The sequence below is a fragment of the Podarcis pityusensis genome (assembly GCF_964106645.2).
Source record: "Podarcis pityusensis genome assembly, chromosome: 3".
Classification (NCBI taxonomy): Eukaryota; Metazoa; Chordata; class Lepidosauria; order Squamata; family Lacertidae; genus Podarcis; species Podarcis pityusensis.
In genome coordinates, this window is record NC_138026.1 from 43,096,491 (window position 1) to 43,110,766 (window position 14,276).

Sequence of the window (14,276 nt, forward strand, 5' to 3'; positions counted from 1 at the left end):
TCGAGGAAGGTTGAGGGGGAGGGACTAATCCAAAGGAAAAATTGGGCATAAATATCACATCATTTGAGCATCTTTCACTCCTTTCACTTTGGACGTTTCATATGAGCTTTCCCTTGCTGCCCAATTTTAGCACTGCTGATTCTATTATCTAATTAGGGTTTCTCAGTTCTGCATCAACAATCAATATTTGGCTTGCAATGCCAGCATTTTATCAAGCTTCTTATGCTATTAATCTCATGTATTTTTTCCCTGTAATGCTTAAATTCTAAGTGAATGTGTCCGAAGACTCGTCCTTAAACATTAAATATTCTGTGTGGTTATCCAAAGGGGCTAACTTAAGTCACCCCTCAATGTGACAGTTGTTTACAGAGAAAACTATGGTGACAAAATTAACTGTCAAAACATAGAAATCAGGCTTGGATTTGCCCTCTGAACAGAGCAAAACAAAGGGCTCCGGGTCATCCATGTAGCTTTCAAAATTATTTTCTCCAAGAAGGCCTTAAGTGCGTCTTTCAGGAAAACGTCATCAGCCCAAGCTCTTGTCCAGCTTCGTTTCCCTGGAGCTGGAGACAAATGCATGGAGCTCTTTGACAAATGCATAGCAACAATGGCTGGCTTTTTTCTTTTTAGGTCTTCTATTATTGTTTCCCTGGTACTGAATTCCTTCTTTATCTTCTGTAGAGAGAGAAGGGCAAATTCCAAGAGGCCTTGTGATCAATCAATGGACCCATCTTTGTCCATTCTGGAAAGAAGCTGGAGAAATCTGCATCTGATGGTGAACACGTTTCTTTTATGGGCTGTGCAAGCAAAGCACACGTCATGTGATGAGTGCTTTTACCTGGAAGGGGTGGGGAGGAAGCAGACCTGAGGTCACAGTAGCGCAGGAAGGTCAGGCCCACTCAAGACCAATTCTATTAAGTTCCCAAGATTCTTAATATAGAATCTTAATATTCCAACAAATAATGGACACCACAATTACAAACAGCAAAACATTGTTTATTAGTAATCACGACTGATGCATAGCTTTTGCAATGAAAAAAGTTGGGGGGGGCAGGGAATAGGAGATGACAGAAAGAGCCTTGGGCATGCTTTCAGGATACTAAAATGTGTTTATCACTATTTCCCTTGAACAGAGGGCAAAGTTCACAGTGTAAAATGATAACGCGGAGTCTTTCTCTAAAAAAACTACTCTTCCAGCATTATCATAAAACCAGCAACTGTTCAGCGACAGTTTCAAGTATTCAAGTAGGATTTGTGGTGGTTGTGGGTTTTTTTGGTTGTGTAAAATTCAACCCTTCCTCGAAACACAGGGTCCCACTAACACATGTGACCCAAAACAGACAAGTATTCTTTAATTATGGTTAATCATTCTAGTTGCAACTTCCTCTCAGAAGGAAACTAGTTTCTTACTACTACAGAAAATAGTCTTGGGAGCCACTTATTTCTTAGTGGTACAGAAATAAGAATAAATTATACAAAGAGTAAAAAAAAAAGGAGATGGTTTTCCACTGTTTTCAGATATAGGCAAGAAAGTGAGCAGTCTGTTAGTTCATCACCGTTTGCATAGTCTCCTGCACTGTTAAGGGGAAAAATGCATGTTATGTTAGTGTGTAATTTCTGGCCCGTCTGAACAGCAACTCAAATTTGCTGACGACCTTTGCCATTAACTGGTAACCATGTGTTCACATGACCTGCCAAATTTTACATGTTGTCTGAACCAGTCACCAGTTCAAACCACTGCCTCAGTGCGTCACTGAGGGTCTCTGGGAGGGCATTCACATCTCTCAGAATGATGTAGAAAGGAAAGGGAAATTCCTCCATGTATGACCTGATTTCTGGCAATTCCCCTGGGCCTTTGAACACAGGTACTTTAATGTCCAAGATGGAATCCTGTGAATTAAAATGACAGTATCAGATACAGGACTACACAAGTAGCATTATGCAGCTAGGATCAATGAAAAAAGTTGCCTCCCTCAGTCCTCATCTCTCACCAATCTCCTGAGTCAATTCATTCTGTTTTCAAATAAGTGGACTGTAGCCTTTGCAGGCAATCCTAACAATAGTTACTGAAGACTAAAGCAGGAGGTCACTAAGGGAGAGAATATTAGTGCTGATTTCAGGGCTGTCACCATACACTACTTATAGCTTTTTTACTACTCCATGTGGTCTTTTATAGTATAGTCTCCATGCACAATTTGCTACCTGTGATTGGAAAGAAACGTAACACAGTAGGAATACTAAATGCCAGTATTGTGGCAGGGAATGTCAAGACAAAGATGCCCGCAGAACTCTGTTCCTTGATTTGGAACCTGCAAAGTCAGGCTGAGAATAACCTGAGCTGGACCTCCAATGGAAAGGGACTTGTCGCTTTCCTCACCAAGGTGAGAGGCAGAAGAAGCTGGATTTAAATATCAAAAAAACTACTTTGCAGGAAAGGTAGTCAGCAATTAACCATGGAAGTTTGTAAAGATTAGGCAAATTTTCTTGTCAGCAAAATGAATGTTGAAGGCAAGAACCAGAAATAAGTGCAGATGAAAGTAGATTTTTCCTTACAGTATGAAACCTCAGCTCCCAAATCTATGGTTGGCAGGAAGCTTGACTAGTTTAATATAGTTTTTCATATACAGGATGCCTCGGACCTATTTTAAACCCAACCAAGGCGATTTTTCCACCCAGTTAAAAGTAGTACAATTATCTGATGGTTCATTTACTCACCCGTGAATTAGGGTTGTCCAACACTACAAAAATGACAAAGATATTTGCATTCTGAACAGATTGAACAGCTGCCGTGACACGTTCTTTGCCTTCGAGAAAAAGACCTCTTCCATCTGACACTATTAGGAGTAGCTGAGCAGTTTCTATTGAGAAAGGCATGTTTTCAGTTTTAGCAAACAAAACTAGAAAAAGGGTACATATTCAGTCTTACTAACATTTTCTATTACTTTAACATACAAGCGGACATGAAAGCCAGCCCCAAGAACAAAGTTTTATGTATAAAAATAGTATAAAATATATCCCTGAATGGGATGTGAAAGCTTTGCTTCCCAAAAATGGGACACGAAATTTAAAGTAAGACAATCAATGCTTATGAATGTTCTAAAAGCAACAGGAAGAAACATCCCCACTGTCCAGTAGTAGTGCCAACAAAGAAGAAACACAAATTAAAATATTAATCTGAGAAGAGCTCACAAAGCTAGCCCAATCATGTCTTGCCACAACCAAGTCCTACCCAATAACAGGGCTTACTCCCCACATACGTTGGGCTAGGATTTCAGCCTTATTTACTAACAATTGCCGTTTGTGTATTCAGCATTCTGCCAAGAGAGCCATGCTCCTGATAAATCCAATGAAGAACTATTTCGACTACCATGCCTAACTTGTTTGTATACAAAAAAGGAGGGGGGAACTCACCTGGATTAATGTTTTGAGAGAACTGCTGTGCTGCAGCAAACATATTTGTTGAGGATTCTAGGAACTGTAGAAAAGTGAGAGAATATATGTGCATCAGCTGTGAGCTAACAATTTCTTTTCTAAGACAATTGTTCTACAGAAATGAATGGGAATGCAAGTCGAGAACTGCAGCCTAAGGTTGTGAACTCAAAATAGACTTAAAATTATACAGCAGCCACATTATTTCCTTCGCTGTTTTGAAGGGGCTGCAGTAAACATAAGACTGCACCACTCTTTTTTGTTACAAGCAATATACCAGGCTAGTGCAGAGACAAGACCATTTTCTTCTTGTAACATTCTAAGGACAAATTGGACAGGAAAGTAAAAGAACTAACCTAAGAACACCCTTAGCCTGGCACAATAGTTATTTAAACACAACATAGGAACTTTTAATGAAAAAAGGCAGCCCCACTCATCCAAGATGAGAGATACCTGAGCTATTTTAGTTTTCTTTTGTTCAAATTTGCACAGCTGGAGTATTCTCGTTCCCGACTGATCATTGAATTGTTCGTGGAATGGGTGTAGCAGCTGAACAGCCTCTCCAAAACTGAAATAAAATGAAACATTTTAAAACACTGCACTGAGCAGGAGTAAAAAGATTTCTATGACGACAAGTCCGGCTTTAAAATAGCCTTACCTGCACACAGCAATTTGTCCCACTTCTAAGAGTGACAAAGCATTTCCAATCACTGCCAGGGATTCATAAGCAAGCTATAGAAAACAAATAAAAGTTTGAGTCTGTTGTATATCTAAGCTAAGAACATAGAATTCACCACAGAACAGTTAACAAACTGCAGAATTCTAACACTGCTTCATGCATTTGTCATGGACCGAAAACGCACTGTGATATGTGATACTATCGGAGAAGCAAAGGAATTAGAAAATGGAATGATATACCCCTGCAATGCAATCTGCACTTGCTTGTAACTTTCCCCCTTAGGTGAAAATTTCCCCACTGCTAAACTCCCTGCTGCAGGGAAAGAAATGCATGCTCATCCATCACAGCCATATGATTACCCCCCTATATCCCTGTCGCTATCCCTGACCTTGTTAAACAAGCATCTGGTGTTAAGTAAATCCCATGGTGGCAGACAGAGGGAAGCAAACAGTAGCAGCCATGCTGACAAGAGAGAAGGAACAGCAATGAAGTGGGGAAATGCCTTCTGTATAGTTAACTGCAAGTTTGATGCGTGAAAGATTAATGCTGAATTCATTCATATAAGACTTTTAAGTTGGCTTCTTCACCATTTCTGTTTTACCTGCTTAGAGTGGTTGTCTACCATACTGGCAGAGTCATCAAGGGCCAAGCAGATCTGGTACTGCCTTTTGCTGGGCTTGGTCCTCCGTAACCAAATTTTATCTTTTCGGAACTGGCTTGCAACATATGGAATTACTTTGCGCATGTTCAGCCTTTTTCCTGTTCGATAATCACCTCTGGTAGTTAAGAAGAAAAGGCACAATATTAACAATAACACTGTTGCTGGGGGAGGAAAAAACAACTTGGGATATCCTTTTCAGAGAAAGTATTTTACATGAACTGGTAGATAATGAATAGCCAAAAATAAGACAGCTTTTTCGGGCATCAAGATTCATTACTTGCACACCTATGTAACTGTCCTGATATTTAGAGGAGCCAGGCCTATTTGCATATTGCTTCTTATTTTGCATAATTTATTTCAGTTTCACATGGGTGGGTCGAATTTCCCCTCTGAGATTTCAGCAGGCAATGCCTACAAAGGCTGGACATGTTTCCTTTCAGGGAAAAATAAGCTTCTCCAGAATCTTTAATATGGAACTTGCTACTAAACCTGTGTGGAAATCCACTTGTGTTGGGAGGAGAGCAGGAAGGTGATTTTCTGCCAATAATTCCTCCTCCACCCTCTGCAAAGCTGCTCTAGGAGGTTGAATGACTCCCCAGAGCAGCAGGAGAAGCAGCATGGGCAGCTGCAGGAGAAATTGGCAAAAATATGCTCCTTCCCTCTTTCCTCCAACACTGGAAACCAGCCGTCCCTGTGAATGAAAAGAGCTCTTTTGTTCATGATACGGTTTGATCCGGAGAAGTGTCCAGATCAAACCATATCAACGAGGGATGGTGGCCTGCCAGACATGGTTGGACTACAACTCCCATCAGCCTCAGGCAGCATGGCCAATGGTCAGGCATAATGGGAGTTGTAGTCCAACGACATTTGAACACTGGCTCCCCATCCCTACTACATACTTTTCTTCATGCATACATGCAAACGACACACATGTACCTCTGATGAAGTGGACTTTTGTCCACAAAAAGCTTATACTATAATAAATGTGATACAACAGACGAATATGGCTACACCTCTGGAAATAGTGGCCTGTGTCAAATCAAAACCTACAGCGCTTTAACTTTCAAGGTACTATGTAAAATGAATGACTTAACAAACACATTTACACCACACATAATGCAACAGGCAGTCTAGAATCACTTTGATTTCTTGCCATTGACTCCAGCAGGAAGTGAATGATACATCCTATAGTAACAATATGCTAAAGCAGTTCTAGCTGGAAGACGGCTTGGGTGCCAAATCGCGATGTATGGGGCTCTGCTTTTATTTTTACAGTGACCCAACTTACTTCAGCTTGGCTGCCTGAGTTGGCTCCAGTATGAGTCTCAGCTGCTCACAGAGCTGCTGTGAAAGTGGTGCAGTGAGGAGGAGATATCTCTGCCACATCTCTGCTGCTGCCTTTTCCTGCAACATTAAGATAAAAAAACCCATATAATTTTTGTTAGTAAAGTTAAAAGCCCAGAGAATTAACCCTTTTTATACATAAATCCCTTTCCCAAGTACAAAACCTAAATAATTCAGGATATATCAGTTGCAAATACTTTTATAGTGATGCTTTTAAAAATAATTCTTGCTAGAACTTTCGAGTATAGCTTTGTCTTGGCATCCTGTGGTACAAACTGGTCAGCTGCTAAGGGTCTTTATATGTATAATTGCCGTCCATGTATTGCAGAAGATTATCAGCATCTACAATTCTGCTCCTTGCTCTGTAGTGATTAAGCAGTACCAGAACCCAATATTTAACATGGCTTTGGAAATAATGTGTTAATATTCCATTTATATTCAATAAATACTTTCCAAAAGAATTATGCAAGTGTATATTGCTTGACTGAACGATTCACTAACCTCAGTAGCGTTTCCACTCTGCCAAACTTCCAGTTGCATCTCTAGTTCTCGTCTTAGCTCTTCAGGATCCTTAACAATGCACTTAAAATAACAAATTGGAATTTGAATCAAACAATATGGACAGGTATTTTAGAATGACATACTTGCTACATACATGCATACATACATACATAAAAAGGTAAAGGGACCCCTGACCATTAGGTCCAGTCGTGACCGACTCTGGGGTTGCGGCGCTCATCTCGCTTTATTGGCCAAGGGAGCTGGCGTACAGCTTCCGGGTCATGTGGCCAGCATGACTAAGCCGCTTCTGGCAAACCAGAGCAGCGCACGGAAACACTGTTTACCTTCCCGCTGGAGCGGTACCTATTTATCTGCTTGCACTTTGACGTGCTTTAGAACTGCTAGGTTGGCAGGAGCAGGGACCGAGCAATGGGAGCTCACCCCATCGCAGGGATTTGAACCGCCGACCTTCTGATCGGCAAGTCCTAGGCTCTGTGGTTTAACCCACAGCGCCACACGCGTCCCTACATACATACATACCTCCAAAAGCAAACTTTAAAAAAACCCACCACATAACACATCCCTTATTTTTTTAGGAGAACTTTTAGTGTTCTGGACCACTGGATAGCAACAATTAAGGAGAAATTTTAAATTTACTTTTCTACTCATGGCAAAAAATTATGTGCATGCAGCATATTAACCGTACTTATCTCCTCTCTGAACCACATGACCAAGCCCAAATCTGATTTATCTCCTTGTATGCTGGGGGTCTGGAGGAAAACAGAGATCCTCACATCCAGCTGCAAATATCTCCATGACTGGTATTTTCTAAATTTCCCCCATCCATCGAGGGAAATCTCCATGCAGATGCAAGTTTCTGCATGAATTTACTGAGGTGGCTCAGATTGTGCACATGTAAAGCTACCAGAGCTGAATCTCTGCAGAGAGCATGTTGCCCCCAAACTCAAGGATTTCCAGCCCTCCAAATAAGTAATCCGTGTTGTCAAAGCTGAGAGTGTTGACTCGATTATAGACAGTCCCACCTACAGGCAGCTCACTTACACATGCATTTTGAGGCCACAAGATCTGAGTTTCAACTTGTCATTTAATAAAAGCCATCTACTTTGATGTAGGGGGAAACCTGCTTAAGTAATGTAGATCAGATGTATACCTTCCCTTCTCTAGTATCTCACAGTCATGTGATCTTCCTATCCCAGTCTCTACAATATGTATATGGAGATCCTTCCTCAGTGGAACCTAAATATTGATTCAGAGCAAGAAACTAATTTGGCGATAAACTAAAATTACAAAAGCACTGTATCCTGGAGAGATTCACATCAATCAACACATCCTATTTATTTAATAGCACAATTGGTAGTTTACCTGGATGGAGGTATCCCTCAAGAACTGATGGGCAGTATGTATGGTAGAGTTTTTGTCTCTGTCCGGCTTTACTTCCGGAGGCGATTTTTCTGTTCCACGCTCTTCGTCTTCTTCAGAATTGAGGGCTTGGCTGTCCAACTCGACCTCCTCGGGTCCTATCATTGAATAAATGACATGCTTGCTTGACACATTTTCAGGGCCATTAGCAAGCACACTACTAACCTCCGAGTATAGGGCGGTATATAAATTCAATAAATAATAGTAACTCTTTTCAGGTACTGGCCCTTCATTTGGTTACAGTGGTGTGAGGGGAAGACAAGAGGCTGCGCTTGCTGGCTCTGCCACTCCTGGGAGAGCCTGCCGCAGATGCATAAACTCCCCATGCATGGTAACAGGATTAAAATCATATATGGCACAAGCAGGCTCCTTGTAGGGGACCTTGGCTCCCCACAACATGTGAGCAGTAGGGGCAGGGTGGGTGAGTCAGAGCCAGGGAGCAAATAGTATGCCCCAAAGGCACTACAGGACTGTTTTCAATTGAAATGAAGAAATTATTCCCGAAGAATAAAATTCTTTTAAAGATAATGAGCTGGCAATTTACCAGATTTAGCAGCACTAGGTGCCTTTAATTCTGGATTCAGTTTCTCCGCCTCTACCGTTCTAAGATCCTCATCTTTCTGAGCTTCTGTTTCCATAGCTACATCTTCAGAAAGTGGTTCTTCATTGTCTTCAGTGACAGGCATGGTTGTTTTCTGTTGTTCTTCACTAGCTACATCTGGTGGAAACATAGCCAAAATCAAACCAAAATCTTGCAACTCTGTGCTGTTCTCCCATATCACCAAACTAACAGTCATCAATACCTATAAAGTTTTAACTTGACACCCGAAGCACTTGAAAGGGGGGGGGGGGACAACAACAATTCAGAGAGTGAGATAAATACTGTAATTTCCGTAGCATTTGAGAATGTTCAAAGTACTTCACCTGCATTATCTTACACTCTTTAAAACCTTTAGGTAGGGTCAATGTCACCATTCCCATATTGCTAATGGGGAGAAGAGAGTGATGGGGGGGAGAGAATTGTGCCTAAAGCCTCTTAGTGAGGTCATAGCAAAGGTAAACTTTAAACTGAGGATTTCCCCATTCATAGCTCTGCCTCCTACCCACCTTGCTATGACCTAGCACCTAGGTGAATGAGATGAGATGAATGAAGAATTTATGGGAACCACAATCTCCTGCAGTCTAGGCTAGAAAGCTAGAAAATACCTTCGTAGGGATTTGTTTTTAAAGCTTCAACTGATTTAATGTGGAGAAATAAAACATGGCTGCCTATTAAGTTTAAAAATGAAGCCACGCAAAGCGAACTATGAGAGAGAAGCAAACACAAGTTCCTTGAAAAATTCCTTATCTAAATCCTTTCCCCAGCGTTAAGCTATGCAAACCAAATCTAACATGTTTCATTGCTTTTACTTCAATAAAGAATGCGTGCTCATTTTCCTGTAAGCGGAGGTTTAGTGGTAAAAAGGATTTAAAATTGTCTGTCCCTCTGACATCCCTGTGCGAATGCTGGCATACCATAGGTCTGTGCATCGTAGGCTTCGCTGCCTTGCTTAATGTGCTCAAAGGCATCAGCTTCTCCCATGTTTCGTTCTGGCTGAACCTGCTCCTGTTCTGCTTCGCTGCTGGATTCAACAGTTTTCAGCCGCTTGTGAACTTGTTGACTGTGATCCCCCGTTGAGCGCTCATTGTTGGCTTGGCCAGGCTTTCTCTTAAAACTCTGAAAAATGAGCAAGTACAGCAATGAAATTTCAATGAGGTTCGGAAAAACCAAAGTCAAGACTCAGAAGCTCGGTAACTTATCACACTGCCCACTAGAACAAACCTGCACTATCAAACCAAAATCCTATCTAGGTAAGCATTTTGTTTTCACAGCAGACAGCCAGGTGCTTGTTCAAAGCCCACAAGCAAAACATGAGTGCATTAGCAGCGTCTGATACTGGGGAAAATATAAACATCTTTTTTAAAAATGTGAGAAAATTTGCATTTAAATATGAATTTCTAAATGTACTCTCTCCAAAGATGCATTTTAAAACTCAATGCAATTTGAGCTGGGAACTGCTTAGGAGCATTTGGGATGTACTACAGCTGCTGAGTAATTTCTGATCCAGGCATTAGTCCAGGAGGTGCAGAAAAGGTCATATAAAAAAGCTAGCTTACAATTTCTTTAATCTATGAAAGAATAAAAGACCTGTGTATTTTTCCTGCTCTGTTTCCGACTAGCCAGTCGTGCCATTAACTCAGATTCACGTCCTTCTGACTGATCTGCATCAGCAGCTCCAGTTCCATGTTCCTGAAGAAAGATAGACAAACCACCAAAGTTAAGTCTTCTGCTAAAACGTAGAACACACAGTTCCACACTCATCTGAGAATAATGCAGTGTCTTCAAAACACAGAAGCATACCCGACTGCGCTTCTATGAAGAAGCCTGTGTGTAAATTCTGACACTGCAGAAAACCCCAAGGTTAGTTAGTGAAACACGGTCAATATGCTTCGACCACAGGGTTGGGAAAATCCTTGGGGGCAGCAGCAGGTAACAGAAGGGAGGAGAGGCTATTTCTGCCCATTTCCTTCTCCCCACCGCACATGCCTTGCAGTTCCCAGCACCCCAAATATTAGTGCTGTAGATTCAGGGGACCTTCCAGGACAGTGTGGGGGTTGATATAGGGGGTAGTAGCTCTGTTCCTGGGTGAGGAACCACTTGAGGTAGGTGTACTATATGAAGTTTAGTTGAAGGACTCTGGCCTGAGTGGCAGGAAGAGTCAATGCACTCTTGGACACCTCTTGCACACCAGAGCCTGGGAAGGTAGCGTGGCAGATGCAAAGGGAAGGGTAAATCAACAAATGCTGCCTCCCTGCTTGCACTTAGGGTCACAGACTGCTCAGTGTGTATGGCCATCACATATATTGTTCTCCTTTAGTATGAGACTGCCCCAATGGGATCTGCGATTTGTGCACACGATTAACAACTGAGGGAATCGAGCAGCAGAAAACAGTGGCTGCTGGCCCTGTGTGTTGTAGTCATATATATGAGCATCTCTTACGTCCATTTAAGCATACAGAATTAGCTTCTGGCTTAAGCAGTCCAGCTACTGAGATTTATTGGGGGTGGGGAGAGAGCAGGGAGACAGTCGTGTGCCTCAAAAGCCTTGTATTTACCCAGAGAGGAAAAATCAGCAGCAGTAAGACAAGCCTGAAAGTTAAGTGCTTTAGAAGCCCCCCCCCCCAAAGTATGTTCCGCATAATACAAAAGGTACTGTGGGATTTTCCCTGCTTCACCTCTTTCGCCTGGTCCTTTTCAGAAGCAGTTCCAGCCAGCTCCACAGCCGTGTCGCTCTGCAGGTTCTCCTCTCCTGCCTGCCCGTAAGTTTCATGTTCCATTCTCTCAATAGCATCAGGCAGCTCCTCGTCCTTGTCAGGGTTATTGATATCCTCCTCTTCCTAAAGCAATTCAGATGAAGACATCAGTATGAGCATTCGACAGGTGTGATGGGAGGGAGGGCCAGAAATGGTTTTGTACTACAGGAGATCTATTTGCTGTCCAAGAAAACCACAGCGCTACCACTACCATTTACTGGAATTTTAGCCTTAAAACTGTATACTATCTCTACATACACTAAGGTGCTGAGACTAAGATGTGCTTTTCACATGCCTCCATGCAGGGGAACTCAAGGAGGCCATTTACTATTTTTTATTAATAAAAGAATAAGCATAACCTGAGGATTGAGGCCTTGGTCATGGATGCCCTTTTCTCCCTCTTTCTCAGGAGATTCACTCAGGTCTTCTGTTGGCTCCTCTGCTTCTTCCTCCATATTTGCATCAGGATGCCCTGTGCTTTCCTCATCCTTTGTTTCTTCTTCCTCCATTTTATCTTCTCCTTCACCTTTCTCTTCAGAGGACTCTTTCTCAGCTTGCTCAGGATCCTGGCCATCCTCTCCTGTCTCTTCAGAATCCTTAATTTCTTTTTCGTCTACATCCATTGTCTTCTCCTCAATCTCAAAAGGATTTTCTCCTAATGCAACGCAAAAGACACACCTTTCAGAAGGAAGGCAGAATTCAGTTTTTTCTCTTACCAACTCCTGGGCAGGTAGGAACAGAGAGGAAGATTTACTAAGATTCCTAGATAATCCTTAAAAATGAACAGGTAAGGTACATTTAACTTGAAACTTTCCCTTGGTACAAGCATAGATTGTCAATATGTCAACGTACTGCAGTAATGGAAGTGCTACTATTATGTATTTCCAATGCCCAACTCTCTATATGGTATCAATCACGCAAACAATGCACTACTTACTTGAAATAGGCGAAACATTTGTTATATACACATATCAACATTTGTGGTACTGAACACCCTAAAATATGAAGAACACATACAAACACAGAGAAAAATGGCAGATATGCCCCATGAAACCAGAATTAGCCCACTGCTCCTTGGTCTATGCCCCTGATGTGCATCTTACCACATTGTACAGTGTTTCAGTCCTGCAAATACAGGTGTGAGCTGGACCTAGGGGCCACTAAACAATATCACGAGAATCTCTCTTTCAAACTGTGTGCCCCTAATTGGAATAGGAGAGGATCAGAAGATGACAGATACTTGAGACTAGAGAGCTACGGAAACCAACACTGATATAAATGGCCCAGGCACCTCAGGAGGTGGGACAAAACTGGTAAGACTCTTCCTAACTTTCGAGGACAATCAGCCTACTCCAAACCTGTGTGGAAAAGGCAACAGCCTCCCTACTACATGGAACTGGCTGAATTCCTTCCTCAATGCAAACACAATCAGATGCAGCAATTAATTCACAAACTTCCAATGGTTATAAGCACGAATGATCAAAATTATGACATCAATCCTTATTTTCCCCAAACAACAGGGACGACCCTTGTCTGGAATCAGATTAAGGCTCTGTACCTCCACCCAGTCCCCAATTATAGCTAGACACTCAAGAGGCACCACAACTACATAATATTTTCTTTTCTTTATATCTGCTGATAAAGGAACACCTTGTGAGCCATACCTCCTTCTTCTTCCTTGTCCTCGTCATCTTTCTCTCCGTTCTCTAGGTTCAGGTCCTGAGGAAGATCCAATGCCTCAGCTTCAGGCTGTTTCTCTTGATTTCCATGATAAGGGTCTACCTCGTTCTCATCATATTCACGCTGTTAAACAGAAAGAAGTGACACATCATACAAGGAATGGAGGCAGGAAGTTGGGGGGGGAGGGCAGGGGGGGGAACCTGTTGAGAGCCACAGTAAAGTAACTCTTGAAGTTATCTTTAGATGAAGCCCCAACAGAAAGGATGCCAAACTTCATTAAAGAGGCCTAGTTTCCTAGAATAATATTATTTATTTATACCCCACCCTCCCCAGCCAAAACCGGGCTCAGAGTGGCTAACATTAAATGTTAACATTAACATAAAATCAGGCAATCAATTAAAATACATCCTAAAATCAGATCAGGATCAGAATAAAATCCAGTCAGGTGGTAACCCGCAGATTAGGTTTAGGGACCTTAAATACGCACCAGTTAATTAATTAATTAATAATTAATAATAATTTAGTATTTATACCCCACCCATCTAGCCAGGTTTCCCCAGCCACTCTGAGCGGCTTCCAACAAAAGATTAAAAATACATTAAAACATCAGTCATTAAAAACTTCCCTAAACAGAGTTCCCTTCTAAATATCAGATAGTAGTTGTTGTTTTTTTACATCTGATGGGAGGGTGTTCTGCAGGGCGGGCACCACTACTCTGCCTGGTTCCCTGTAACTTTGCTTCTTGCAGTGAGGGAACCGCCAGAAGACCCTCGGCACTGGACCTCAGTGTCTGGGTTGAACAATGGGGGTGGAGACACTCCTTCAGGTATACTGGGCTGAGGCCATTTAGGGCTTTAAAAGAATGAAAGCCACAAAGACAATGGGACCACAAACTATTTAAGAAGGAGCAGGTGTTATTCTTGGAAATAGCAATACATAAAAATCCTTTGGAAACGCATGTTGCTCAAGTTCAGTTAAAATAAATGGTAGTTATATAAACGTAGCTTTCTGCAGCAAACTTGCTCTCATTACCTCATCTATTTGCTCATGGACTTTCTCTTTGGGTTCACCACCATCTGGTTGATTCTCTTCTTCTTCGTCTTTGGGAGATTTCTTATCATTTTTGTTGTCAACGTCCGTGTTGTCATCTTTTGCCACAAGTTCTGAATCGCCCTAAATTGTTCAAGG

At 41.9% G+C, this 14,276-nt stretch overlaps 1 protein-coding gene across 2 annotated transcripts in view; it reads right to left on the bottom strand.

The window, feature by feature from the left end:
* Positions 1-975: 975 nt before the first annotated feature.
* Positions 976-14,276, bottom strand: part of MDN1 (midasin AAA ATPase 1) — an 88,096-nt gene continuing 74,795 nt past the window's right edge. For both annotated transcript variants that reach the window (XM_080999853.1, XM_080999852.1), the window contains exons 87-102: positions 14,121-14,261; positions 13,073-13,211; positions 11,768-12,063; positions 11,331-11,492; positions 10,243-10,344; positions 9,570-9,771; positions 8,599-8,772; positions 7,998-8,152; positions 6,615-6,695; positions 6,058-6,173; positions 4,710-4,884; positions 4,088-4,161; positions 3,883-3,997; positions 3,412-3,475; positions 2,716-2,858; positions 976-1,890 (exon numbers count right to left, since the gene is read on the bottom strand). In XM_080999853.1, coding sequence (XP_080855979.1) covers positions 1,702-1,890; positions 2,716-2,858; positions 3,412-3,475; positions 3,883-3,997; positions 4,088-4,161; positions 4,710-4,884; positions 6,058-6,173; positions 6,615-6,695; positions 7,998-8,152; positions 8,599-8,772; positions 9,570-9,771; positions 10,243-10,344; positions 11,331-11,492; positions 11,768-12,063; positions 13,073-13,211; positions 14,121-14,261 — 2,328 coding nt within the window. In that variant the 3' untranslated portion in view covers positions 976-1,701. The remainder of the gene's footprint in view (positions 1,891-2,715; positions 2,859-3,411; positions 3,476-3,882; positions 3,998-4,087; positions 4,162-4,709; positions 4,885-6,057; positions 6,174-6,614; positions 6,696-7,997; positions 8,153-8,598; positions 8,773-9,569; positions 9,772-10,242; positions 10,345-11,330; positions 11,493-11,767; positions 12,064-13,072; positions 13,212-14,120; positions 14,262-14,276) is intronic.